Source organism: Thamnophis sirtalis, unplaced genomic scaffold (genome assembly GCF_051295495.1).
Source record: "Thamnophis sirtalis isolate CommonGarterSnake01/CBP01778 unplaced genomic scaffold, rThaSir2_p1.2 scaffold_2, whole genome shotgun sequence".
NCBI lineage: Eukaryota > Metazoa > Chordata > Lepidosauria > Squamata > Natricidae > Thamnophis > Thamnophis sirtalis.
In genome coordinates, this window is record NW_028261382.1 from 9,544,321 (window position 1) to 9,571,724 (window position 27,404).

Genomic DNA, 27,404 nt, shown 5'->3' on the forward strand with positions numbered 1-27,404 from the left:
AAAGATCGAAAAATGTAAAAATAAAGCGAAAACCTTGCCCTAACCCCCCCAAACCTAACTCTAAACCTAACCCTAAACCTAACCCTTAACCTAACGAAAAACCTAACGCTAACCCTTAACCTAACGCTAAACGTAACGCTAACGCTCTAAACCTAACCCTAACCCTTAACCTAACCCTTACTTTTATGTGAATCGGCTTGCTGTAATTTAATTTTTATTTCAATTTTTCGATCTTTTTCGTCGCGTTGTGATGACGTCACATATGCGATTTCGTCGACCGCGCTTTTGTGGAACGCGATTTTGACGGGTCACGCTTTGGGTGAAGGCTGGAGGGAAGAGTTGCTGGTGACAAATAGCCAGAGGGCCTCTTTCCAGGGGGACTGCATCATGGTCTGGATCTGGCTGACCATCTCATCCCGTTGAGCCTCCAGGTGCCTCTACCTGGCCTTGCCCTTCTGCAGGTCTTCCCTCTGCTTGGAAAGCCTATGCTCCTAGTCCTCAGTGAGGTGCTTCTACTGAGCCTCCTTCTCGGTCAGACCCCTACATGGCCTAGGACCCAGATATCTGCGAGACCGTCTTCTGCCACATACCTCCCAACGACCAATAAGATCGCACAGGGTGGGCCTTCTCCGAGTGCCGTCAGCCAGACAATGTCGGCTGGCAACTACCCGGGGGAGGGCCTTCTCTGTAGCCGCTCCGACCCTATGGAATGAACTGCCCCCAGAGATCCAGACCCTACCCACTCTCAGGGCCTTCCGAAAGGCTATTAAAACCTGGCTATTCCGGCAGGCCCCGGGCTGTTGACCTCATGACTGAGGTCCAGCCCCGACTAGACTGGGTGTATAATGTAGCTTTTTTAATCTGTGTTTCTCTGTTTTAATTTTTCTATTTTTTAAATGTATTTGTTGTGAGCCGCCCGGAGTCCTTCGGGATTGGGCGGCCTATAAATTCATTAAATCTAATCTAATCTAATCAATTTGAACTGAGCTGTTTTGCCAATTCTTTCTCATGGTGGCTGCTTAGCTCCAGCAACTGCTTCCTGTTGGGGCCCTAAGGAGCCTGGGTGGGGAGGCAAGGAGTGGCTGGGAGGGGAAGGGCAAGTAGAGGCTGTTGAGGCGCCCCTCTACATGAGTGACATCGAGTTGGCCACACCCACCCAGCTTCAGACCACGTCAGACACTTTAATAAACCGTGCATTTTTTTAGATAGTGCCCAATATCTTGGCTTCCCACATCCTCCACCCTGTGGATATCTCTTCCAGGATAGCTCTTCCTCTCCCCTTTCCAAAATCTTGCACACTTTGGTGCCTGTGTCTATATTTTAAATTTTCAGAGGGCTGAAGAGGGGGTTTTAATTTTTATTTTTTTACGCCAGGAGCTCAAGCCCACAAAATTGGCTGTTAATTCATCTGTCTTATCAAAGCGGGGTTGAGTCACCAGTGAAAAGGATCAAGTTTTCTCTTTTCGATAACATAGTTTTAGATAAGTGGCACTCAACCTTTTGGGAGCCATGGACCTTGGAGAAAGCTTTTTCCGCGCACTGGCAGGAACATGGTTTTGCATGCTGCCTGCATCTCACAGATGGGACTTCTCTTCTTTGCCCAACCTGGATGCTGGCATGCCTGGCCCAGGGCCGCTGGTGCAGGGACTGTGGGGTGGAGACCCCTTTTTAAATGACAGTGAGTTCTTCACTTACCCAAACCTTCTGTGTGTGTATTTATTCAGAAGCCTGTGCTGTTATGCTCAGAGGAACATTATCTTTTATTCCTTACTAGCCGATAACCCTGCATTGCCTGGGTATTTATTTATCCCAACCCTCCTTCCACGAACATTGCCGCAATTTCTAATGTTGGATTTCCCTCCTTACCAGAGGGAGCCAACTTCTGGAGTACAGTGAAGCTGTTACCGTAGCAACTCCACAGCGCTGTACAGTAGAAATCATTCTAAGGCAGTACGGTAGAAGCCATTTTAAGGCACAACAAGCTGTATCTTAGCAGAACACACACCCCAAGGAGTGTTAGGGGTGTCTTACCCTCACAGTATTTGTTTCCAAAGTGTAAGTAATCTGCGTAACAAGTTTGGTTGAAATTGCTTGAGGCAGTCCAGAGTTATGCTGGAACATACACACACACAGCCGTTTTTATTTATTTAATTGTTTGTGTGTGTGTGTGTGTGTTGAGAATTATATTGGAAGTTTGAACAAGTATATGAAGGATTCTTGTTCCTGTACTTAACACATAACCTTTTTTTTATTTTAGATGGGCTTGGATTTTACAAAACATCCTTGGCATTTCTTTCTGTCTGAACTTTATTAAAACACTCAAAATGCCTAACTTCAAGGTACAGTAACTTATTTAGCTAAGCATATACAGACACAGTAAATTAGAGAGTGAAGGAAAGGGAGTATTTTAATCTGCCACTCAGCTATAGTCTTAAATTTTGTCTTCAGACCGGCTCGGAAAGATTTTTCCCCTTGCAGTTCACTTTCTTTGACAAAATACGTTGCAGAGGTGCTAACACAGGCAATAAGGCTGAGGAAAGAAATGTGTTTTCAGCCAATGTTAACAGATATGAAACAGAGAGGCATACAATCATTGGGTTATAGTGAAATAATATAGCACTTATAAGGGAACTTATAAGAGCAAAAGCAAAATTTCTACTGTTGATTTGAAGATCTGAACATACATTTGAAAGTGATAGTAGGGCTCTGGGGTTTAAACAAATAGTATGTATATGTATATGTATATATGTGTGTGTGTGTGTGTGTATGTATATATGTGTATATATGTATATGTGTGTGTGTGTGTGTGTGTGTGTGTGTGTATATATATATATTTATTTTATAACCCCCGGTATGCCCAAATATGGGAGGAAGATCACTACTTCCATTCTCTCTCCTTCGGCTTGTCACAAGAGACCATCCAGACAAACCCAATATTTTTTTTACTGTTGCCTTTTTGTTACATTTGTTATATTTGTGCCTTAGAGGCAATACAGCACCGGCTTGATTCCCAGTAAGGGTATGGCTAGCTGATGAGAGCTAAATAGCTTGAAATAGATCTATACTAGTCTCCCTTTATTTATTTATCAGCACAAATATAACACACACACACACACACACACACACACACACACACACACACACACACTATTGCATATATACAGTATATCACACTTTAAGCCCAAAACCCAGCCTGAAGATGGCGAGGGAGACCTCGCCGAAACGTTGCCAAGACAATCTCAATCTTTCACGGGAAAAGACCCAAATTTGTCGTCATAGATTTTCACGGGTGTAGGTATGCTGATCTTGTTGTATTCGGGTCTTTTCCCATGTAAGATTGAGATTGTCTTGGCAACGTTTCGGCGAGGTCTCACTTGCCATCCTCAGGCTGGTGATTTTGGCTCGCCGAAACGTTCTTTTTCTAAAAATCAACTGGCTATCTAATCTGTTTTCTGGTTGGTTTTTTTTTTTTACTGAAACACAATCTTTGGGCTACATCTAGAGTAAATTGTACTTAAAGTTAACTCATTGAATACACTGAACAAGATACCCTTGATCGTAGTCTGTTTATTCTGTGACCAAAGAATTTGTATGCCTGCAGCTGTTTATGGCTATTTCTAGAAAGACCAGAGAATTAGGAAAAGAATCCCAAATGTGGAATGAATGTCTTTTAAGTTTGCAAGGTTTTTTGCATACATTTTGTTTTGCTTGGTTTAAAAAAATAAACACCTGTTCTTTGTTCTCTAGTCATGTGTGATTCTTCTAGGTCTCCTTCTTGTATATGATGTGTTTTTTGTCTTCATCACACCTTACATTACAAAAGTAAGTATGCAGGTTTTATAACAATTCTTGTCATCATGCAGAGCGGGCTCAATTTTTGGTGTTTTAGTGTTCTAATGAAAAATATGCCTTAAATACAGTGAAAGTTTCAAGTCTACAAGCCCAACTTTTTTGTTTCATCCATTCCCTGTGTAGAGTATAAAGACTAAGCGGGTAGTCCCTTCGCTTGAAAATATTCGTTTTAACGACCATTTGGAGTTGACTTACAACAGGTCCTCTCACTTATAACCATCACAACATCTCCACAACCACATGATCAGAAATCCTGACACTTGACAACTGGCATGTATTTATCATGGTTGAAGCATCCCAGGATCTTGTGATCACCGGTTGTGATCTTTCCAGCCCAGATCTGGCAAGAAAAGGCAGTGGGCAAACTTGGATTTGTTAATGACCACATGATTCACTTAACAAGTGCAGTAACTTGCTTAACAACCACGAGGGGGGCGGGAATGGTCACAATTTTTTGTGTGATTTGCTTAACAAATGTGCTTAGAAACAGAAACCCTGGACTCAAATCAGTGGTGGGATTCAGCCAGTCTGCACCTATTTGGGAGAACCGGTTCTTAACTTTCTAAGAGGTTCAGAGAACCGGTTGTTGGAAATCAATCTTCTTTTGGTTTTTTTCTGCTTTACAGGGCTAATCCTGTAAGGAAGGCAGGAAGGAAACATTCTGGTGTTGTTTCTAGCCTAATCTTTATTGCCCTGCTTACAGAAACTGCCTCTCCAGTTAACCCCTATTACATGGTAACAGCTAAGGCGAAGCGTCCATTGACCTGAGTAATGTTGAGTTGGCCACGCCCACACGGTCACATGACCACTAAGCCCTGCCTACCCACCTGGTCATTAGGACAGAGAACCGGTTAGTAAATTATTTGAATCCCACCACTGACTCAAATCAAGGACTAGCTTTAGAACATGGGATGTTGTTCAATGCCACCAGTTGCCTTTGTGTGGCACTGTGATTCCATTAAATTAGAATAAGGTCTAGATAAAGTGAACCACGTAAGATATCAGATTCTTAATTCCGGGACTTTTAGATATTCCAAACCATTTATTTCAGGACCAATAGTCCAGTTCTCAAAACATAGAGGCTAAAATTCCATTATTTATTTCATTTATTATATAAAAAATTGCATATCTACTCTTTTTTTAAATCTTCTGTTTATTTTATTTTGAAATATGTGCTTAGGCTTCATGTGCTTTTCAGTGTTTTGTTTATGTGTTTTAAGTTTCCTGACCTGGTGGAAATGGCATTAAATCCGCCCGGCTTGATGCTTGTTGTTTCTAATAAGTTTGTGAAATATACTTGCATTATACTGGCATTTCCCGTAAATCACATAGAACCAGCTGGGTTATCAAGTTTGCTCTGATTTTGCTTTTTTTTTTTTAAGTGTCCTCATCTCATGTTTATCTTTATTGGATTAGGAGCCATCCTGGTTCCTAATTCATTCCGTTTGATAGGACGTTTGCCGGGGAGTGTCCTGGCCAAACATGTCCTGAAAAAAAAAATGCATTCATTTTTAAATGCCTGACATTTTAAATATTTCCAGAATGACTGCTTCAGCATCCATATTCTTTTTTTTTTTTCCAAACTTTTCAGAGTGGAGAAAGTATTATGGTTGAAGTGGCACTTGGTCCTCTTGACAGCAGTGAAAAGGTAGGCATATTAAATCTTTTGGGGGAAAAAACTAGCTTCTGTTTGCGCAGGTTGAGTTACATTATAAATATTGCACTTGTTTTACATAAATATGCATAAATAAGACCTCTTAAAGCAGTGTTTTTCAACCTTGGCCACCTGAAAATGCGCGGACTTCAACTTCCAGAATTTCTGGCTGAGCAATTCTGGGAGTTGAAGTCCACCCATTTCCAAGTTGCCAAGGTTGAGAAACATTACCTTAAACTTTTGGGGGAGAGAGAGAAAGCGAACGCAGGATTAGTCTTTTTCCTCCTCAGTGTAAAAAGTATGCTGGGTTATTGCCCTGAATATCCCAATATAAACTGCTTAGCCGTTTTTTAAATCTTTTTTCTTCCAAGTATTAAATGCTTGTTGACTTGGGTTTGATCCTAGAGTGATGGAAACTTGATGGATGCCTCTGCTGAACAATCAGCTCCTCACGAGAAAGTAAGGATTGTGTTTAAGATACATTCCATGGATTGTCAATGGCCTACTTTCCCCCCAAAAATAAAATAAAATAAATCAATATTCCTTTGGGGCAGGGGGGAAAAAACCCCCCACACCTGATTCTCTGTCTTCTCCACGTTACTTTCTTCAAGATTGAGATCTTAAGTGTTGCCCAATCAATTCTGATCAGGCTAAAAGTCTTTTTTCCTCTCATTTCCTGGGGTTCTTCATTTTATCCAATCATTTGTCAATGGTGTCTGTCCGCTAAATACAGATGTTTGCTGTGTGGCGTTTGTGTTTGATCATACTTCTTTTGTGCACTCTGCTTCTTGATTTGCTGTTTTCTGAACGTTAACCCTTTTTCTGGGTAAACTAGATGAGGAGATGTTTCCGATTCAATTCTTACTTTTCGTGAAACATGCTTTGGATTGGCCTTACAGGGTTCTTTTGTTTTTAACCAACAACAACTGTTTTTCAGTTGCCCGTGGTCTTCAAGGTGCCCAGATTGGACTTGTCACCAACAGTGTTGTGTTTGAGGCCATTTTCATTACTTGGATTTGGTGATATTGTCGTTCCAGGTAAGGGTGTCTTTCAGCTGTGGGTTGACTCTGCCTTCCATCCTTCCGAGGTCAGTAAAATGAGAAGCCAGATTGTTGGGGGACAATAGGCTGACTCTGTAAGCTGCTTGGGGAGGGCTGTAAAAGCACTGTGAAGCGGTATATAAGACTAAGTGCTATTGCTATGTAAAGCACTATGAAGCAATATATAAGTGTAAGTGCTATTGCTATGTCAAGCAGTATGAAATGGTATATAAGGCTAAGTGCTATTGCTATTGCAAGCTAACTCTGCCTACAACTAGCAGTTCGATCCTGACCACCTCAAGGTTGACTCAGCCTTCTATCCTTCCGAGGTCAGTAAAATGAGGACCCAGATTGTTGGGGGACAATAGGCTGACTCTGTAAGCTGCTTGGGGAGGGCTGTAAAAGCACTGTGAAGCGGTATATAAGACTAAGTGCTATTGCTATGTAAAGCACTATGAAATGGTATATAAGGCTAAGCGCTATGGCTATTGCAAGCTAACTCTGCCTACCACCAGCAGTTCGATCCTGACCAGCTCAAGGAAGACTCGGCCTTCCATCCTTCCGAGGTGGGTAAAATGAGGACCCAGGTTGTTGGGGGCAATAAGCTTACTCTCTAAACCGCTTAGAGAGGGCTGTAAAAGCACTGTGAAGCGGTATATAAGACTAAGTGCTATTGTTATGTAAGAGCCAAGGTGGCGCAGTGGTTAAATGCAGCACTGCAGGCTACTGCTAGATCAGCAGGTCAGCGGTTCAAATCTCACCGGCTCAGGGTTGACTCAGCCTTCCATCCTTCCGAGGTGGGTAAAATGAGGACCCAGATTGTTGGGGGCAATATGCTGACTCTCTGTAAACCGCTTAGAGAGGCCTGAAAGGCCTATGAAGCGGTATATAAGTCTACTGCTATTGCTATATTACTCTCTAAACCGCTTAGAGAGGGCTGTAAAAGCACTGTGAAGCGGTATATAAGACTAAGTGCTATTGTTATGTAAAGCACTATGAAGCAATATATAAGTGTAAGTGCTATTGCTATGTCAAGCACTATGAAATGGTATATAAGGCTAAGTGCCATTGCTATTGCAAGCTAACTCTGCCTACCACTAGCAGTTCAATCCTGACCAGCTCAAGGTTGACTCAGCCTTCCATCCTTCCGAGGTGGATAAAATGAGGAGCCCAGATTGTTGGGGGCCAATAGGCTGACTCTGTAAACTGCTTAGAGAGGGCTGTAAAGCACTGTGAAGCAGTATATAAGACTAAGTGCTATTGCTAACCTAACATGGTGCTTTAGACCAGTGTTTTTCAACCTTGGCAACTTGAAGATGTCCGGACTTCAACTCCCAGAATTCCCCAGCCAGCGAATGCTGGCTGGGGAATTCTGGGAGTTGAAGTCCGGACATCTTCAAGTTGCCAAGGTTGAGAAACACTGCTTTAGACAACACAGGGAAAGAATTCTTCATATAATGACCACGTGGGATATTTTAGGTCCATGTATAGCAAGTTTCAGGGACGCAGTGGCTCAGTGGCTAAGACGCTGAGCTTGTCAATCAGAAAGGTCGGCAGTTTGACGGTTCGAATCCCTAGCGCCGCATAATGGAGTGAGCTCCTGTTACTTGTCCCAGCTTCTGCCAACCTAGCAGTTCGAAAGCATGTAAAAATGCAAGTAGAAAAAATAGGGACCACCTTTGGTGAGAAGGTATCAGTGTTCCGTGCGCCTTCAGCATTTAGTCATGCCGGCCACATGACCATGAAGACGTCTTTGGACAGCGCTGGCTCTTCAGCTTTGAAACAGATGAGCACCGCCCCCTAGAGTCAGAAACGACTAGCACATATATACTTTATCTTTACCTATAGCAAGTTTACTGGTTTCTAAGCCATTTTGTTCGCACGGACACACCTTATACATGTATATTGCATGGAAAAGAGAGGCCGAGTTTACTCTTCTGGTTTGACTGCTTTTTTCCTCATCGAGTATAAAAATTATTGTAACAGAGAATCTGCAGAGTAAATTCTAATATAGCTAAATGCAATCCATAGAATTCTGTGGGCCCCACTGCCAGAACAATAATTTGCAGTCAGATCTCCAAGTTTAAGTTGATATATTTATTTTCTTACAAAAGGCAGAAAAGGCAAAAAAATCAGGGGAAAATTGAAAAAAAAAATAGAAATAGAGACCAGTGCTATTTAGTTCCCCCCTCCCAAAATCTACATACAAAGTTATTGCTTAGTCCAAGGTTATTTATAAGCACTTATAGACCCCAGGTTAAAATTAGGGAGGGAGGGAAAAAAGTTGAGAGTGGATAATGTAACTTACAGCTCTCCTAAACCTCCGTGATTCACTTAACAAATGTGGCCAGAAAAGGTGTAAAATGGGGGAAAAACTCACTTAGCAAATTTCCTCATTTAACAACATCAGTTTTGGGCTCAGTTGTGTTCTTAATTTCACGAGTGTGGTCCTGTTGTTTTGATGACGTCATTTTCTTCCTGACAAAAATCTCTCTGACCCGTCTTCATTTTGGATGTTTTTGTGTTGTTTTTTTTTAAGGTCTCCTGGTGGCGTACTGCAACAGGTTTGATGTGCAAACCTCCTCTTCCAACGTGTATTTCATTATCTGCACCATAGGTAATGTATCCCAATAGTTATTTCGAAAAACGGTATTGGGAATGCCCCTTGAGGTGAGATCTGACCCCGGCCTATTGGCCTTTTAGGGGATGGTCTTAAAAACTGACTCTGCCATTTGGCCTGGGGTCCTGATGGAGGCATTAGTGGAGTAAGAGATTATTTCACCTCCACCCCGTTGTAGGTTGCTCCTTTCCTAGCTATCCTTGTTAGTTTTAAGGATGTTGGAGAGCAACCATCTCAGCTGGGAGGGCTGAAGCGCAGAATACACCTGGACTCTCTATGTCAGGGATGGGGAACCTTTTCGGAACCGAGTTCCCAAACTGGAACGTGTATGCATGTATGTGCCACGGAGCTCCGGAAACCCCAAGACCAGCTGGTGGGTGCGCACATGCCTATATTTTGGCTGTTTTCCAGGCAATTTTCCAGGCTGTTTTTAGGCAATTTTCTGGGCCGTTTTTGAAAAACAGCCTGTTTTTTTGGACCTTTTCCGGGCCATTTTCAGGCTGTTTTCACGCCATTTTCCAGGCTGTTTTCCAGCTGTTTTTTGGCCTGTTTTTGGCCTGGCTGGTTTTTTTTTGAAAAACAGACTGAAAACAGCTTGAAAAACAGCCTGTTTTTTTGGACGTTTTCCAGGCCATTTCCAGCCTATTTTCCAGGCCGTTTTTCAGGCCATTTTCCAGCTGTTTTTTGGGCTGTTTTTGGCCTGGCTGTTTATTTTGAAAAACCGGCCAACAAACCAGCCTGAAAACAGCCATTTTCAGGCCGTTTTCCGGTGCTCCGGCGCCTACGAAGACCAGCTGACTGGTGCGCATGTGCGCACTGGAAACCAGAACAGTTGGAATGCCACGCGTGTCCACAGAGAGAGCTCTACATGCCACCTCTGGCACATGTGGCGTAGGTTTGCCATCACGGCTCTATGTGGTCTTAATTTAATTAACAAGCCAGCTAGGTCTGGCCCGCTCTGAATGCTTAGGGCCTTATCTAGTAGTGCCCATATGAAACTGTAAGTCTGGGGAAATTCCTGTATAAGAGGCAGAGAACAATGAAGTAGTCATCTTGAACCTTATATATATATATGAATCTGGTTGTTTACACCTGAGAGTAACACTCATTATCTGAATGTTTTAATATTGCCATTTTGGCTTCTTGTGTAAGCCGCTTAGAACTGCCTGATGGTGAATTGGGCAGCATACAAATTTAATAAATAAAAATAAATTACCATGCTTAGCCCTAAACCAAGGAGCCGAAAAATCTGCGATATTTGGTGACCTGTTTTTTGTTAATGTTTACCTTCTTCTGCAGCTTATGGTGTCGGCATGGTGCTCACCTTCATCTGTCTGATATTGATGAGGAAGGCTCAGCCAGCTCTTCTCTATTTAGTGCCCTGCACACTTATTCCTTGCGTCCTGGTTGCTTTGTACCGCAAGGAGATGAAAAAATTCTGGAATGGTAGCAGCTATCAGGTGAGGAGAGATTATTCGGGGGTCCTGTGAGTAGATACTGCTTGTTCTTCTTCATACAGGGGACAGGACTTGTTGAGATCCAGAGTTGACCATAGCTGTTGGGTTAGGATTAGCAAGCTCAGGGACAAAGTCACTCCAGATGGGGATAATTCTCTGCCCGATGCTGCTTCACTGGCGGTCCCTTAGTCCAGCATAGCTCACAAGACTGTTGTGACCAGAGGTGGGCTTCAAAAATTTTAGCAAGCGGTTTTCCGTTCGGTTGCTGGGTGGGCGTGGCCATGGTGGGCGTTGTCTACTCGGCCTCCTGCACCACAGCGGGGGGTGGTGGTTCCATTTTCAGCTTCCCCGGGCTCTGGAGGCTTTCTTTGAACCTCCGGGAGGGCGAAAATGGCCTCCACAGGCTCCAGAGGCGCTCTGGAGGCGGGAAATCTCCCCCTTTCTGGCCTTCCCGAACTTTCCGTAGGCCTGTTTTTCACCCTCTCCAAAACAGGTCGCGTGGGGACTTCTGGGAGGGACGGAGTGGGGTGGGCAGGGCCAGCCAGAAGTGGGATTTGGGGATTCTCCAAACTGCACAGAATCTTAGCTAGAGGTTCTCTCGAACCCCTGCGAACCCCCTGGTTGTACCCATAGACATAATATTCGGAAGCAGGGATGCTACATGTGCTGCCTTGAGCTCTGGAGAAAAAAAAAGAGAGAGAATCGGTCCGAAAGTGTGTGGGCCTTCAAGTCACCCTTGACTCCTTGGGACTGCCTGGAAAAGCCCCTGTGGTTCGGTTCGCTCGGCCACATTTTGGGAAGTGTTTTGTTGTTGCCTTCTTCCTGGGCCGAGAGAGAATGACTGGCTTTAAGTCGTCCAGCTGGTTTCGTGCCTAAGGGAGGATTAAAGTTCACAGTCTCCCTGTTTTTAGCCTGGTGCCTTAATCCGCTATACCAAGCCAGCTCTCCATAATCTTAAGAGCAAATAAAGTAAACCTTCACCAAATACCTTGCCGAAAGAGAATGTGTTTTTTTTTTAAGGAGACCAGGAGGGCAGAAAAAGTAGATCTGAGAGGATCAGAGCCAGTTTGAAATGCCCTTTGTCCCCCTTTCTTTGGCCGCTTACAAGATCCATTTCCTGCTGTATTCACTGCTTCTCTTCCAGTTTATTTTGCACCATCCCTACAGAGCTGCCAGAAGAAAAGAAAAAACTCAGAAATCAGATATTCCCATGGATATCAGAAAGTTTGGTATCCGCCTAAAACGGCAAACCATTCTTTGCTATCCACAGTTTTGGCCCCCTTAAAAAGAGATTGATTGAAATGGGCAGGACGAAGTCCCAAGAATTTCACTAACGGAACCAGTTCTAAAGCCAATAAATCCGCCCAAATTAAGAAGAACGAGAGCCTTCTTTATTCTCCTTTGAGCCTCTTTCCTGTGAACTAGTGAGCTCACAGGCCTGTCAGAAGACAATGGAGGATCGTGCAGCTGGATGTTTACACAGAGGTCTCCTGAACCTTTTATCAATTGGGGAGGCTATCACTGTTTGTAGCAACCAGAGCAGCATAGCTAAGCTCAATATATATTTTGTGGCTCTTTTCAAGTCTCACACGGGCTCAGCTTCCCGAGCCATGTTTAAAAGCTGAGCCTGGGAAATAAACAGAAAGAAAAAATATGCAAAGTCATTCAGAATTAACATATTTCTAACGGGAATAACGCTGAGCTTGTCGATCGGAAAAATCGGCAGTTCGAATCCCTAGCGCCGTGTAACGGAGTGAGCTCCCATTACTTGTCCCAGCTTCTGCCAACCTAGCAGTTCGAAAGCATGTAAAAGTAGAAAAATAGGGACCACCTTTAGTGGGAAGGTAACAGCACTCCGTGCGCCTTCAGCATTGAGTAATACCGGCCACTTGACCACGGAGACATTTTCGGACAGCGCTGGCTCTTTGGCTTTGAAACGGAGATGAGCACCGCCCCCTAGAGTCGGGAACGACTGACATATGTGCAAGGGGAACCTTTTCATTTACCTAATGGGAATCCCCTGGCCCTACTACTTCGCTCCCACTTCTAAGCTAACAACCAAGTACTCGTATCTCAAATGGCAAATTTCATTATTTAGAAGTACTTAACGTTGCCATAGCAACAGTTTCATATGCTTTCCTGGGCAAGGAAGGATTTCAATTGCTTTGAACTTTGGATCTTTGTGTCAGCATGATTTAGTCTGGAATGAAAATCCTAACTCGCAGCATGAGAATTTGAAGGCAGTTCAAGCAAGACTCAGTTCAACAAGACCTTTAATCTAGTAGTCTAAATTCTCAGCGGCAAGAAATCTTTTCGTTCTACTTTCCTATGTACCTTGCACTTTTTAAAAGCAAAAGTCCACATGCTTTATTTCCTGCAAGTTCAGGCTATTAACACTCAGCCTCAAGTGGTGGAATCTTTTTAAGTTAAGAGCGGGGAGAAAAGTTAGCAGAATTGATTAACTGTCAGGTATTACGTCCAAATTTGATGAGTGGGAAAACCTGAAGTCCTTTTTTTAGAGGCAGTTACACTTCCAAGTTCAAAGGGACGCGGTGGCTGAGTAGCTAAGACGCTGAGCTTGTCGATCAGAAAGGTCGGCAGTTCGACGGTTCGAATCCCTAGCGCCGCATAAGAGAGTGAGCTCCCGTTACTTGTCCCAGCTTCTGTCAATTTAACAGTTCGAAAGCATGTAAAAAATGTAGAAAAATCGGAACCGCCTTTGGTGGGAAAGTAACAGTACTCCGTGCGCCTTCGGCGTTTAGTCATGCTGGCTACATGACCAGGGAGATGTCTTGGGACAGCGCTGGCTCTTTGGCTTTGAAACAGAGATGAGCACCATCCCCTAGAGTCAGGAACGATTAGCACATATGTGTGAGGGGAACCTTCACCTTTACGCTTCCAAGTTACCTGAACTCGAATTACCGCTTGTTTGCTGGAGGAGCCTTTTAAAAAGAATTGTACCCTAGGGAAAACACCCTTGTTTTGTTCTGGTTATATTTGAGACGCAAACAAGCCTTAACTTCAAAGTGTCACAAGCGATTTTGCAATGCAGTTTCTGAACAAATTTCCCGCCCAACCAGGTTTTATTTTGCAAAAACACCCGATGTGTTTGCTAAGCAGTGATTTGATGCATATTTTTGGAAATCTTGAAACGGCACAGATCTTGGTACCCGAGCCAATATACTCCTGCCTTTTCATTGTTGCATTCTCATGGCCCATAAATTATAGAGCATCACAAAGAGTGATGCTATTTGGAGCTTGCTGTTTGGTTCCATTTCTTGTTAGCCATGTGGATAAATGTAAATAGATTTTTTTCCTGGGGTTTCCTGACATCTCCTTTTAGATCTTTGGAACCCGTTGGACAGTTAAAGCTTAATAATCACCATGTTTTTTTTTGCCTACTTGTGTTTTTCCATCCGGCCCTTTTAGTCTAACTTAGCAAGGATGATGAATGCTGAATCGGCCAAAGAACCCGTGTGATAGCTTAGGAAATGTTATAAAAATAATCTGCATATTTTTATGGGCTTGATGCTTAAATGGAAGTAGGTACGCCAGATATTTTTCTCTCCCTCTAGAAAGTTACATTCAACTCTGCATCACAATAAATTGTGCAGCTTTCTTGCTTGCACGCTGCCTTGAGTACACCTGGGGTAGAAAGACGGGATAAATGGGAAGGAATCGTGATATTTTGCCTTTATTTTATTTCTGCAGGTCTTAGAAAAAGATCGAGAAATCCTAGCTAGCTTCCTCTAGGCCAGTGGTTCTCAACCTTCCCAATGCCGTGACCCTTTAATACAGTTCCTCATGTTGTGACCCCCAGCCATAAAATTATTTTCGTTGCTACTTCGTAACTGTAATTTTGCTACTGTTATGAATTGTAATGTAAATATCTGATATGCAGGATGTATTTTCATTATTACAAATTGAACATAATTAAAGCGTAGTGATTAATCTGCCAATCTTGGTTTGGGAGAAGATCAGCCAGGCTGGGATTTTCCAGGATAAAACGACCCCCCTGCCTGCCTCCAGCAGCAGTTTGTGGTTTACATGAGTTTCACTTTGTTAATTTTACTTTTTTTACATTCCGTTCCCCACACCCACCCACCCAGTTTTCGTTCTTGAGTTGAGCTGGGATGACGGCTCGCGTGCTCGCAGAGGTCTCTGCGTGCCACCTGTGGTACATGTGCCATAGGTTTGTGTTCTGACCTCCCCCCCTTCTTCGCTCGTTCAAAGACGACAGGCAGACAGACTTAAAAGGAAAGAACTTTATCAGTCCTCGGCTCACGCTGGCTGCGAGCCCAAAAATAAACATAAATAAAGTCTCTGGCAAGAAGATAACAGAATGCAAAAACAAAGATCTCTTACAGCCAAACCAGGTGTACAGAAAGAAAGCAAATCACTTCTCCAAGTGCCTCTCACAAACAAACCACGACCGATGAACCATGAACGAACGATGAACCATGAACAAATGACGAACGTTGACTTCTGCAACCAGGGCGTGGCACCATCAGTCCTTTCATCTCCAGAAGACCACACTAACGAGCCCCAGCGGCATTGTTATTCCTGCCTCCCGACTCAACTCACAGCAAACTTTTGCTGAGTCACAACAGGTTTGCCATCACAGCTCTGACCTCTTTGGAATATCAGACATTATTTCCGGCGTATTTCCAAACCTACCTTTGCCTGCCAGCCGTAACAATTTTAACTAGTTTTTGGAGGTTGATTTTTTACCATTCACAAATTGCACTGGGCGCTTTTATAAGCCCGTGGCATTCGCACATGCCAAGCACGGAGGTTGCTGAACCCAGAACGCTGCCACTGCTCTCCACTCCCGCCCCCCCACAACAGCGTGCCTCTGTATTTGAGTGGATGGAGCCAGATAGCAAATAAAAATCAGCTTGAAGGTTTAACAGTTGCCTCCTCCACTTCCCGCCTCCCCGTATTTACTTTTGGCCCGAATTGACAGCATGGTTTTTCAGTCTGCACTTGGTTTGATTCTTGACATGGAAAGAATCGGACACCAGCATTCTGTCCATGAACGAGACCAGTGCCACATTTTTTACATGTTTGCTTAACCATGAATTATTGACTAAATCATACTTTACACAATTTGCTGTGTCAAACTAACCATTTTTTTTTTACTCCTGCAGTTATCTGAATCCAACCATTGTAGTGATATAACCCAATGGATGCTTCTGTTTTCATCTGTTTCTGACTTTAAGCAGAAATGTTTTTTCCCCCCTCTTCCTATGAATCAGTTTGTTTTGAGAGCCTCCCAAAAGTTTTTAAGTAAAGCATCTCTGCTATAATATAGTTTTGAATGCTGTCTTAAGCATCCTATAGTTTATTTGCATAAGTATGCTATGTGTATGAAGTTCTGCAAATTGTATCTGGGTTGAGAACATCTAATGTTTTTGCTCGGTTTATTTTCCAGGGTTTCCTGAAAAGGAGAAACAGTCATTTTTTAATTTCTCATGCAAGTCATTCTACTCACACTTTACAAATATATGAATTTGTAAACCAATAGTAAAACTTTAGTGTCTGTTTTGTTGCTTGGGAACGAAGGCTCTGATTATTCACTTAGACCAGTGCTTCTCAACCTTCCCAATGCTGCGAGCCTTTAATACAGTTCCTTATGTTGTGGTGACCCCCAACCATAAAATTGGTGTCTCAGTTCCTAAGACCATCGAAAATATGTGTTTTCCGATGGTCTTAGGCGACCCCTGTGAAAGGGTCATTCGACCCCCAAGGGGTCCCAACCCACAGGTTGAGAACCACTGACTTACACAAACTGTCTTTATCTTTGGTCCTGGCTAAATGCCATCCCATTTTATTATATTGCTATCCTTGTAATTGCCTAACGAAAATATGAATCCAGCGATCTGATTACTAACATAACATTTCTTTTATACCCAGGTGATGAATTCCGCTTCTAATGAAGAAAATGCCACACAAGCCACCGAACATCATGAGGGACAATAACACATCACCAAAAATAATGTACTATGATTTTTCTACTCAAATAATAAGAGACTGGTTTAATTTTTAAACTGGAATATTTCATACACTTTATTATGAAAAGAATCGCCTTTTTTTACACTTGCACATATATTTTTGTGAAAAGTTTACTATTGATATTCTCAGAATGGTTAGAACCTATTATCTCTCGAGGTACCAAACCATATTCAATAAACCTGTGCCTTGTTCAATTCAGTTCAAGTTTGTGGCCTATGAGATGGATAGTATTGCTAATCAATGGTCCAATTTGCTCCTGAATCTCAGGCTTTCCACCTAAGTCTTTATTTGAAGCATTTAGGAGCAGAATAATGCAGACCAGAAGTGTCTTATCAGAGGTCCAGCTAGCAGGAAAAAACCACGGGTTACTATGCAAACACGAGAAAGTAACGATGGGCAACTAAAGTTACATGCAACCATGTGATCCCATGAGTGCACTTCCCAGAAGTCCAGGTTGATGGCAATTTTCTGCAGCAAAATATATAGTTGCATCCAATGATTGTCCCCCAAGAGAGAAAAACAGAGGCATTGAGGCCTCAACATTCCCATTTTTTAAAACCTTATCAAATCCTAAAAAACTCCAAAACCTAAAATGTTCAGCCCTGCCCTTTCCATTTTGTCACTATCACAAATCTTTCGATATACAACCTGTGGCCTCAAAAAGTGGTTCTCGCCTATATAATACAAGCAAGTTATAATGTATAATGTAGAGCGGTTGTGAAATTATAAAATGAGTAAGATGGACAAAGAATCAGATGAGATGAGCCCATTCATTATCGTTATAATTAGGAGTTCCTGTACTTAATCCATTGTGAGATAATGAATGTTATTTTTTTAAAATACTTAAGATCAAAATTGGAAGACATATAAAAAAACCAGAAACTTAGTTTTCCTCTTTACACATTAGCACAATTAATAAAAGTCTTAAGTTTCCAAACCAGAGGCTCATTTTTTTAGTTCTCCAACTCACCTTTTATTGTCATCACTTAACACATCCATCATTTGAATTTTTATTTCAGCCTACGCCTTAGGGCAAAGCTTCTATAACAGTTGTCATAGTAATAATAAAATAAGTTCAGCTCTAGCATTTTGATTTGAAAGAGATTTCCCACTTTTAACCTCTCTTGGAAGTGTTGATGAACAGAAGTTTAGTAACTTTGAGCACCAACATAAATTTAAACCAAAGACACTTGGAGGAATGTGTAAAAGAAAAAAAAAAGGGGGGGGGAGACTTGGCAATGCTTTATTTCAGATGTAATATAACAACAACAGTGTAACATAAACTTCCTCATTTGGTGTCTTCCACATATCATAGGACTGCAGCTACAGAATATTGTTAAGAATTCTGGGAATTGTATTCTAAACATGTTTAAAAGCCATCAAGTTAGGAAAAGCTGGAATAATTGGATAACATAGATCTTGTAGATCAACTGAAGAGACCGGAAGCTTTTGAAATAACTATTTTTTTAATGATGTTTTCACTCAGGAGAAATAGGGTTCGTTTAAATGAAACTTCATTTAAGCTAATGAGAACAAGTCTAAAAAGCAATTTAAAAGCACTTGCTATTCTTTTAACTGGTTGCATATTTGTAATCCTCTCCACAAGGGAAAGCAGATTCCTAAAGCAAGAATTTCCTCTAAATTTGTAGACTGTCTTATAGCCATTTAAAATATTGATTTTGTGTGGGCTTTTGATTTGAGGCGACACACTCATGAAGAAGTCTGTCTTCATGAGAACTTCCCTTCCATGCCCTAAGGCTGTGATGGAGAACCTATGGTATGCATGCCCAAAGTGGCACACGGAGCCATATTGCCTGACACGGGCACATCACTTGTTCCTCTTCTGCGCATGCGCAGGCAACAATCATCTGACCTTTGTGCGTGCGGCAGTGCCGGAAACTGCAAGAGCTTGTCTTCTGTTTTCCAGCGTGAACATGTGTGCTGGCCAGCTGATCATTGCGCATGCACCTGCCAAAAACCGTAAGCTCATTTTCCAGTGCGCGCATGCCCCCTGGGTAGCTCCTCTTCTTGGTTGCGGCCCAGATGAGCACGCACACTCCCTTTTCAGCACTCGGTGCCGAAAAGGTTCGCCATCACTGCTCTAACGTGTAGGTGTAGAATAGATTGTACCGTAGCTACAATTCCTTAATCCATACATCAGTTAATAGGTTCAGGGACTTTCCTGGACCATTTGATGGAAGAATTTCCATTCATTGTTGACCAGAGTACAGAAATGAAAAAAAAAAAATGGCCTACATTTTCTTGATATACCATTGGGGTCCTCTGTATACGTTTTCTTATAAGGGACAGGAGGCATACGGCTGGGATATTTTCTGTTTTCTTTTCAATCATAATTGATGAACCTTTATTGAATTTTTATTAGAGTCCTTTCTGTCAAAAGGCTTACTGATCATATGAGACACATTGAAAACAATCAAAGCTGCAGAGCAGGGATCCAGTTGGTGACCAACCATCAGGTTTACAGACCTAAGAAACTTGAAATGATAAATACCAAGGTTTCTTATTCTGTCCCCAACATGATCCATCTTTTCTTTATTCTTTTAAACAAGTCTTTAATCAACAGATTACCCCCAAACAGATATCTCCCCCAAACAGATATCTCATTTGAACAACGGTTGTATTAAATCAAGGGAACCTGAAACTTATATTTACATGATGGAACAGAAAAGAGAACCTTTTCTTTTAAAATGTCTTTTGACGAGAGACACGCTTAAATTGTAGATAAAAGGTTAATTTTAGTTTTAATTTTGCTGAGTTTGGGATAGTAAATGACGGCCAGAAATGAATAGACTTTTTGAACTGATTTTGTCTATTTTTTTTTACATTATATTGTTTGCTACTTCGGAAATTTTTTAAAAAGTTCAATAAATTTAATTCATCAGAGAATTGTCAAATTTAATTTTGTTTAATGGCTAAATTCATTGAATTACATTTGTAAGGAATAGAATTGACAAATTATATAAAATTGTCCACTGAACATGCATTTGCTTTTTTGAGAGAGAGAGAGTAGAATAAATATTTCAAATTATGACAAATGTTCCAAACTTCTCATTTTGAAATGTCAAATTAACAGTGTCTGTATGGACTATTTAACAATATTCTTTAAAATTGGGTGCTTTAACTGTTGGCTACTGAATAGCATGATAGGGGCCACATTGGACATTTTCTAAAAGTGCTTAAAAATTCAGTTGTCCATTTTCATTTTAACAGCCTTAGTAATAAGTATAACATTAATCATAGTACGGCTAGAGCAATAATCCAGTCTGATAATCACCTCCTTTGCTGCTTTTGTTTCTGAAACATTGTATATTTTTGTTTTCTAAGATTATTATAATTTGGAAAAACATTTTGTATCAAATAAACTTTCAGCAATAATTTAAGCATTGTTTTATTTCCTGTCTGGTTTACACATTAAAGTATAGCCTTGTTTGGCATCAATATGGATGATAATCATCACCCTTTGCCTTCCAGGGAAGAAAACTTTAAAAAAAAAAAGTTTATGCCTTTTCATATTTTAAAGATGTTTGAAGACGCTGGTAGAAGCTTTACCTATTTTTTTCTTGTCTGTTTGAATTTGCCCTTCAAGATTTGGTTTGTATATACTTAGTAATTAGTAATTTTAATCCATTGTACCTTTTTATCTTCTATATTGGAAGTTGCCTTGAATTTTCAGTGTTCCTTGTTCCATATGAAACATCCTTTCTGTTTCTGGCTAAACTGCCCCTTGTACCTGTAGCGTATTTACATTTCTTTGAAAACCTCTTTGCCATTTGTGGTAATTTTATTGCTACAAGAACAAGTCTAGGCTGGTTTGGTGAGCTATCAAGCCACAAGATAAGAGGTAGTCAGCCTTAGGGCACCTTGGCTGAGATCCAAATGATCCTTTATACAGTATTGTTTTTGCAGCAGTGGCACTGAAAAAAAGTGACTTATAACCATTTCCCCACATGTGCGACATCCTGGTGGTCATTTGATCAAAATTCAGACACTTGGCAACTGGTTGCACAGTATAGGTGGTACCTTGCTCAATAGTAGTAATTGTGAGAGGGATCTTGGAGTCCTAGTGGACAACCATTTAAATATGAGCCAACAGTGTGCAGCAGCTTCCAAAAAAGCCAACACAGTTCTAGGTTGCATAAACAGAGGGATAGAATCAAGATCATGTGAAGTGTTAATACCACTTTATAAGGCCTTAGTAAGGCCACACTTGGAATACTGCATCCAGTTTTGGTCGCCACAATGTAGAAAAGATGTGGAGACTCTAGAAAGAGTGCAGAGAAGAGCAACAAAGATAATTAGGGGACTGGAGGTGTGTTCTGTTAAGATACAGCCTGTTGTGCCTTAAAATGGATTCTACTGTATTGCCGTAAAATGGCTTCAACTGTACAGCGCAGTGGAGTTGCCATAGTAATGACTTCACAGTACTCCACAAAGGGGCTCCCTCTGGTAAGGAAGAAAATCCAACATTACAAATTACATATGGTCCGGATATTCCTCCCCCCCCCCCCCCCAAATAAATACCCAGGCAATACCGGGTTATTGGCTAGTCAATAATAAAACTTTGAAAAGCAAACAAAATGATATGCAAATGACAGCATGCTATAGACAGTACAGGCAAAGGTGACGTTAAGACAGTGGCGTTTTATGATAACTGTATTTACAAAAGTGATATGCCGCTGATAGTAATTATAGCAGTTGAGAGTATAAGTAAAATGTTAGAGTTAGCTTTATATCTTGAGGTCACACTGACATTTCTTGCTAGTTATATGAAGAACAGAGTAAGAAAGATTGCAAAAGAACTGTCTTTGTCAGGTGGTTTCACTCTTTCTGGCTTTAGGCAACACTTGTCATCAGCTTCACCTGTCTCAATTCAATAGTCAGAGATATCTACTCCAGAATATACAACACAATAAATACATATTATTATATTTTTCCTTAAATGCAATTCCAAGAAAATGTATGATTATATTTGAAAGAGACAGTACCTGGAAAATACACTGTGCCTTGCAGGGAAATGGAAATTTATATATAATGAGAAAGATGAAAGGGAAGGGAAGTGATGAGATGAAGGGAGAGAGGGAAGTGGAGTAGAGCAGGGAGGAGGAGAGGAAAGGAGGAGACAAAAGTCGAGGGAGGAGGAGAAGGAAGAAGAGGGAAGTAGAAAGGGGAAATGAGAAAAGGAACGAGGGGAGAGGAGTAGGTGAGGGAAGTGAAGAGACAGAAGGGGAGAGGAGAAGAGGAAAAGGGTGGAGGAGGAAGTAGAGAGGGGAAAGGAGAGAGATAAATATATAGAATGTTATGGTACAATTATGAAAGTAATGTCTATAACGTACAACCTTATGTATTTAATTAATTATAAATGTATGATTAAGAGAATATTGGTTATAATCAGGGTGTATAAAACTTTGTATACCCAAAAAGGACTAGATACAGTCAGTACACTGCCATTGCCAAGCTGGAAATGTGATGTATTATATTAAAAAATATACAATAAAAATATTTATAAAAATATAAAATAAATACATATTATTATAGAAGCCAAGTACAGGTCCTACAGAGAGGCTTTAAGCATTGAAAACAAAGCTCTGTTCCAGAGGTGGGTTCCTACCAGTTCGCACCGGTTCAGTAGAACCGGTTCGTCAAATCTACCAAACTGGTTAGAAGAGGTTCCACCAGTGGACCCAGAAAGCAGGCCACACCTACAGAAGAGGTTCCAAGTTTTTTTTGAAACCCACCACTGCTCTGTTCCAATAATGCTCAAAGGTATATTGTCTTCGTTATTTGGATTATAAGGCAAGTGTTATGTAATGCCAAATAAAAATTCTTCAACAAAAGAGCTTGTGAAGTGATAGCATCTTATTCTCTCCAGCAACTTTAGTTTGAATAAATGGTAATCTGTTTAGTATAAAAATATGCACGGATGAGGATTGAAAGTGAATTGGGCATGTTTACTGGTGAATGACAACTGAACATTTGAGGGGACTGGATGGGATCGATGGAACAGAGAAGCTACAAAGCTATTGCTACATCCTTATTTGGTTTTATCTGAACATTTATAACTTGCGTTTCCACTAAAAGCCTTCATTTCTTTTCAACCACACCACAGTCATTGGGGTTAGGAGAAAAGTTTGATAATTTGCAACTCATCCATGTTTATGTCTTGTTTCCATGTTTTGAAAATGCACTTCTATAAAAGATACAAAACAGAAAAAGACCTAAATGAAAAACAACCACATCCAAGGCAAAACACAATGATTCCAAAATGTGACAATTGAAAGGAACAAATATAAAGCCATTTCAAAACTGGCAAACACATTTTAAAATCTCAAAACAATCAAAATCCACTCAGGATGGCAAATACGAGTCTATTCATGAGAATCAGAGAGATGCACAGACATATACAAGATGCATATAAATCTTATATATATCTGTTTTGCCCATGCTATATGCATCTCCCTAAACGGGTGTGACAAATGTATGCAAAACTATATAGGTCATAAAAACAGCTATATATTTAACTTGAAAGTATTGATAAGCTGCTCCAATCCCATAAAAATCTTCCATTCTATTTACGTATAGATGGTTCTATGTGTATATATACATGATGAGATACGTCTATATTAGATGAGCTATATGAGTGGGTGCATATGCATGTGAGATATAGAAGCATGGATCAATAAGTTTGTGTGTGTGTGTGTGTGTGTGTGTGTGTGTGTGTGTAGATGGATGGATGGACAGATATGCATACACATATATATATTCTACACACATGTAGGTGTTTGTAGATAGATGGACAGATGGACAGACATGCATGGACATGTGTGTATGTGGGTCTCATTTTACACATGTCCAAGTAAGAACAAAGAGCTGTGTGAAGAAATACACTGATAGATCAACACATGTCTATGTGGACTTGCCTGTGCATGACTAGGCGCATGTGACATTTGGCCGAGGATCCAACCAGCACGTGTCTTGAGACACAGACATTGTGGGTGCAGGAGGGGTGTGTGCATGAAAAACGAGAAAGGTGTGAGAAATGAAACAGCCCCGTGGGTGTGAGTGCCTGGGCACTTGTGCAGGGCAGATGCCATGCGTGCACATGTCTGGTGTGTGTGCTTCTGTGGGAACACACAGATGCATGTGCGTGAGTCTGTCACACCCGCCTTGACCCTCCACGTGTATAAACCAACGCAATACCACCACACACACATGGCTAGTCTCGTGAAGAGAAGGACCAGGGGAAACGGGATAGCAGTCTTCCAATATTTGAGGGGCTGCCACAGAGAGGAGGGGGGGGTCAAGCTATTTTCCAAAGCACCTGAAGGCCAGACAAGGAATAATGGCTGGAAACTGACCAAGGAGAGATTCAACCTAGAAATTAGGATACATTTTCTGACAGTGAGAACAATCAACCGATGAAAGAGAAGTTGCCTTTGGAAGTTGTGGGAGCTTCATCACTTTCCAGAAGAGACTGGACTGCCATTTGTCAGAAACGGTGTAGGGTCTCCTGCTTGGATTGGGGGTTGGATAGATGACCTTCAAGGTCCCTTCCAACCCTGTTAATCTGAATCTATCTAAGATGATCAAAGGTCTGGGGGCTGACACATACGATGGATGAATGGTGGCAGGAACTGGGCATGGCTGGTCTAGTGAAGAGAAGGACCAGGGGAGACATGATAGCAATTGTCCAATATTTGAGGGGCTGCCACAGAGGTCAAGGGGGTCAAGCTATTTTCCAAAGCCCCTGAAGGCCAGACAAGGAACAATGGATGGAAACTGAACAAGGAGAGATTCAACCTGGAAATAAGGAGACATTTTCTGACAGGGAGAACAATCAACCCATGGTTGCCTTCAGAAGTTGTGGGAGCTTCATCACTGGAGGCTTTCAAGAAGAGGCTGGGCTGCCATTTGTCAGAAAGGGTGTAGGGTCTCCTGCCTGAGGGGGGGTTAGACTAGATGACCTTACGAGGACCCTTCCAAAGCTGCTAACCTGTTAAATACTATCACCGCCGCCGCTGCCGCTTCACAACAGCCGCACAAACACACCTCAGCCGGGGCTCCCCTCAGCGGCGGAGGGCGGGCGGAGGGCGGCGCGAGCTGACGCGCCAGGCCGCGGCGCTGCTGCTGCTGCCGCCGCTGCCGGCCCAGTCGCACAATTATGAGAAGGAGCCACCAGGCCGCTCCTGCCCTTGCCGCTGCCGCCGCCGCCGCTCTGGAGCCCCAGCCGGAGCCTGCCGCGAGCCGTGCCCGCTGCCTCGGCGGCCGCAAACTCCGCAGCCTCCCGCCACGGCGGCGGCCTACTGGCGGGGAGACGACGACGCCGCCGCCGCTTTGCCCGGCCGCCTCGGCCTCTTCGCCCGGCCGCCTCGGCCTCGCGCCGCTGCCGGCCTCGGCGCCCATAGATGGAGACAGGCCCCGGAGCCGCCGGAGCCGAACCCCGAGCCGGAGCCGCCCGGCGTGAGCAGCAGAGCCAGAGTCGCCGGCCGCCAGACAGCCCCGCCGCCCGCCGCCCCTGAGGAGGATGGTGAGGCCTGGCCCGAGGCCTCCAGCCCGGCCTCGATCCGCAGCAGCAGCAACCGGGCAGTGGGTTGGGGTGAATTTGCCGAGACTCGTGTTTATGGGGGGGGGGAGAACGTGGGAAGGGCGCCTCGCGTGTACGCCGCCGCGGTTGCCCAGTTTGCCTCCCCTCCCGTGGATTGGGCGCCCCATGGGAACTGTAGTCCCAACCCCTCCAGGAAGGGAGAGGTTTGAATCGCTGGGGGAATGGGATAACAGCTTAACAGAGTTGGAAGGGACCTTATAGGTCATCTAGTCCAACCCCCACCCACTCAGGCAGGAGACCCTACACTTAAGGCGCCCCTAATTAGAAAAAAAGGAGAGGAAGAATCTCTTCCTAAACTAATGCACCAATAAATAACAAATCTATTAAGGTTGCTCCTTGGAAATGTAGCTATGGAAGAGGCAGGGGGAAAGTGATCAGCAGCCCCCTTCCCACCCCCCCAGGCATAAAATCTCCCCTTCTCCTTTTTAAACTGGCCACCACGTGCTTGAATTTGGGCTTGGCAGGCTGTGCCAACCTTGAAAATGAGTTTCCCTGCATAAAATAGGGTTTGATTCGACATGTGCCAGGTGTCTCCCCCCCCCCCCCAGTCCTGGATGCCACCTGGTTATCTGCAAAGAAACAAGATTACTAAAGGCAATAAACAAAAGACATTTGGAAGACTCCTTCCATTTTCTAAACCTACCTCCTCTATTACTAATCTATGTTGAGGGTAGATATTTGCAAATATCGATGCATTGTAAAATGGATTAGAAATTGTACTTAATGTGTAATATATATCACGAATGGGCAGAGAGGCCGATGGGGAGCTTCTGGGTACCTATCATGTTAAATTAGGTAGACTTAAGTATAATCTAATATGTTATAATTTTATAATATAATATAATAGTGTAGTAGTATATCCAGTTTTTTCTGACGTCGACAATTCAGAAATCCCCTTATTATTATTTTTTAAACAGAACATTCCCAATGCAAAAATGCAACTTCTTTGAGCTAATCCTGTCCCTTGTGTCATCTGAGCACTGGGCTACGCTTAAGTTTTATTTTACGATAAGGAATGACGCTTAAGATAAACCTGGAAGTCTCTTCCTCTTTCTGTAAGGCAGGTTTGGCGGAAGTTGGGCCTTATTTCTGTACAGTTTCGTTGAAACAGAGGAAGCTTTTTATGTGGCAAGGCTGGGAGCTGAGTTTTAGCATGTGTTCAGAGCATTGGTTGGGACCGTGTATTATGGTCAATGAAAGTTTGCTTATCCTGTCATTTTGTGGAATAACTTAACAATAGGCTGGATTCACACGCTCTTAAGTTCAAATGGAACAATTTATATTACTGTTGAAACATTTCTCCACCTTCTGGACTTAACCCCCCCCCCCCCCCATTATGCGGTGGGTCTGTTTAAAGAAATTATGGTGATGCCTTGAAGTCTTCTCACTTTGGGCCAGGTGTGGGAAAATTCTCTCACTTAGTTCTTTGCACATAAGTAATAATTTATGGTACCTAGGAAGGTAGAAAAAGGAGTGCAGGTAGTCATCCTTGCAATCCCCACAAATAAAAGTGTACTTTTTCGTCAAGGATTGTTCCCCCTCCCCGTGGAAGGGGGGTGCTTTAAAGAATCACAGGCTACATCCCAGAAAAGATGCTAAATAGGTTTTCTGCTACTAAGTTCTTTAGTAACTGTCCAGCTTTGGACAGGCATATTGGAAAGCATGAGTTTCATCAGGTGACAGGTGACCTGCTCCACGTTCTCATTGGCAGATTAGGCTGGTTGATTGTAGACTGTTAGCTGACCTGCCCTTTCAAATATGTTCAAGCTAAGGTCATTTTCTAGCTGACACTGCTTTCAAAATTGTCTCGTTTTCAGCTTCCTGCTTAAGGGAGCTTCAAAGGCATGGCTTAGTATGGCTGGGAGTGGGATGTGATTGGTCGAATTGATTTGCTGTGTGTATTTTTCAACTATGGTTACAGCAGCCAACACCCCCATCTTACCCATTTTAATAGCTACAACTTCTCATAAGCAAACGTTCCCACATTAAGTAAATAATCTATCGTAAGGGATAGCTGTCCTATTTCCTATAATTTCCTATTATTTGAAGTAAGTTAACCTTGGCTCTGTGTATTCTATTGACTTTATAGTGGAGAGATTCATTTTAAAAAAGACAACAATTCTGGCAGTGTTTCTTATCCCTA

General features: G+C 42.4%; 2 protein-coding genes across 5 annotated transcripts in view; both read left to right on the top strand.

The window, feature by feature from the left end:
* The window catches only part of SPPL2A (signal peptide peptidase like 2A), a 36,367-nt gene extending 16,333 nt beyond the window's left edge, over positions 1–20,034 (top strand). Inside the window, exons 9-16 of one of the 2 annotated variants that reach the window (XM_087704235.1) lie at positions 2,258–2,339; positions 3,748–3,822; positions 5,444–5,500; positions 5,912–5,965; positions 6,444–6,543; positions 9,086–9,163; positions 10,466–10,626; positions 16,540–20,034. In XM_087704235.1, the coding sequence (XP_087560361.1) occupies positions 2,258–2,339; positions 3,748–3,822; positions 5,444–5,500; positions 5,912–5,965; positions 6,444–6,543; positions 9,086–9,163; positions 10,466–10,626; positions 16,540–16,605 (673 nt within the window). In that variant the 3' untranslated portion in view covers positions 16,606–20,034. The remainder of the gene's footprint in view (positions 1–2,257; positions 2,340–3,747; positions 3,823–5,443; positions 5,501–5,911; positions 5,966–6,443; positions 6,544–9,085; positions 9,164–10,465; positions 10,627–16,539) is intronic. The other variant, XM_087704236.1, reaches the window with a different exon arrangement.
* A 5,016-nt stretch (positions 20,035–25,050) lies between these two features.
* The window catches only part of TRPM7 (transient receptor potential cation channel subfamily M member 7), a 69,780-nt gene continuing 67,426 nt past the window's right edge, over positions 25,051–27,404 (top strand). For all 3 annotated transcript variants that reach the window (XM_087704238.1, XM_087704237.1, XM_087704239.1), the window contains exon 1: positions 25,051–25,183. In XM_087704238.1, the coding sequence (XP_087560364.1) occupies positions 25,181–25,183 (3 nt within the window). In that variant the 5' untranslated portion in view covers positions 25,051–25,180. The remainder of the gene's footprint in view (positions 25,184–27,404) is intronic.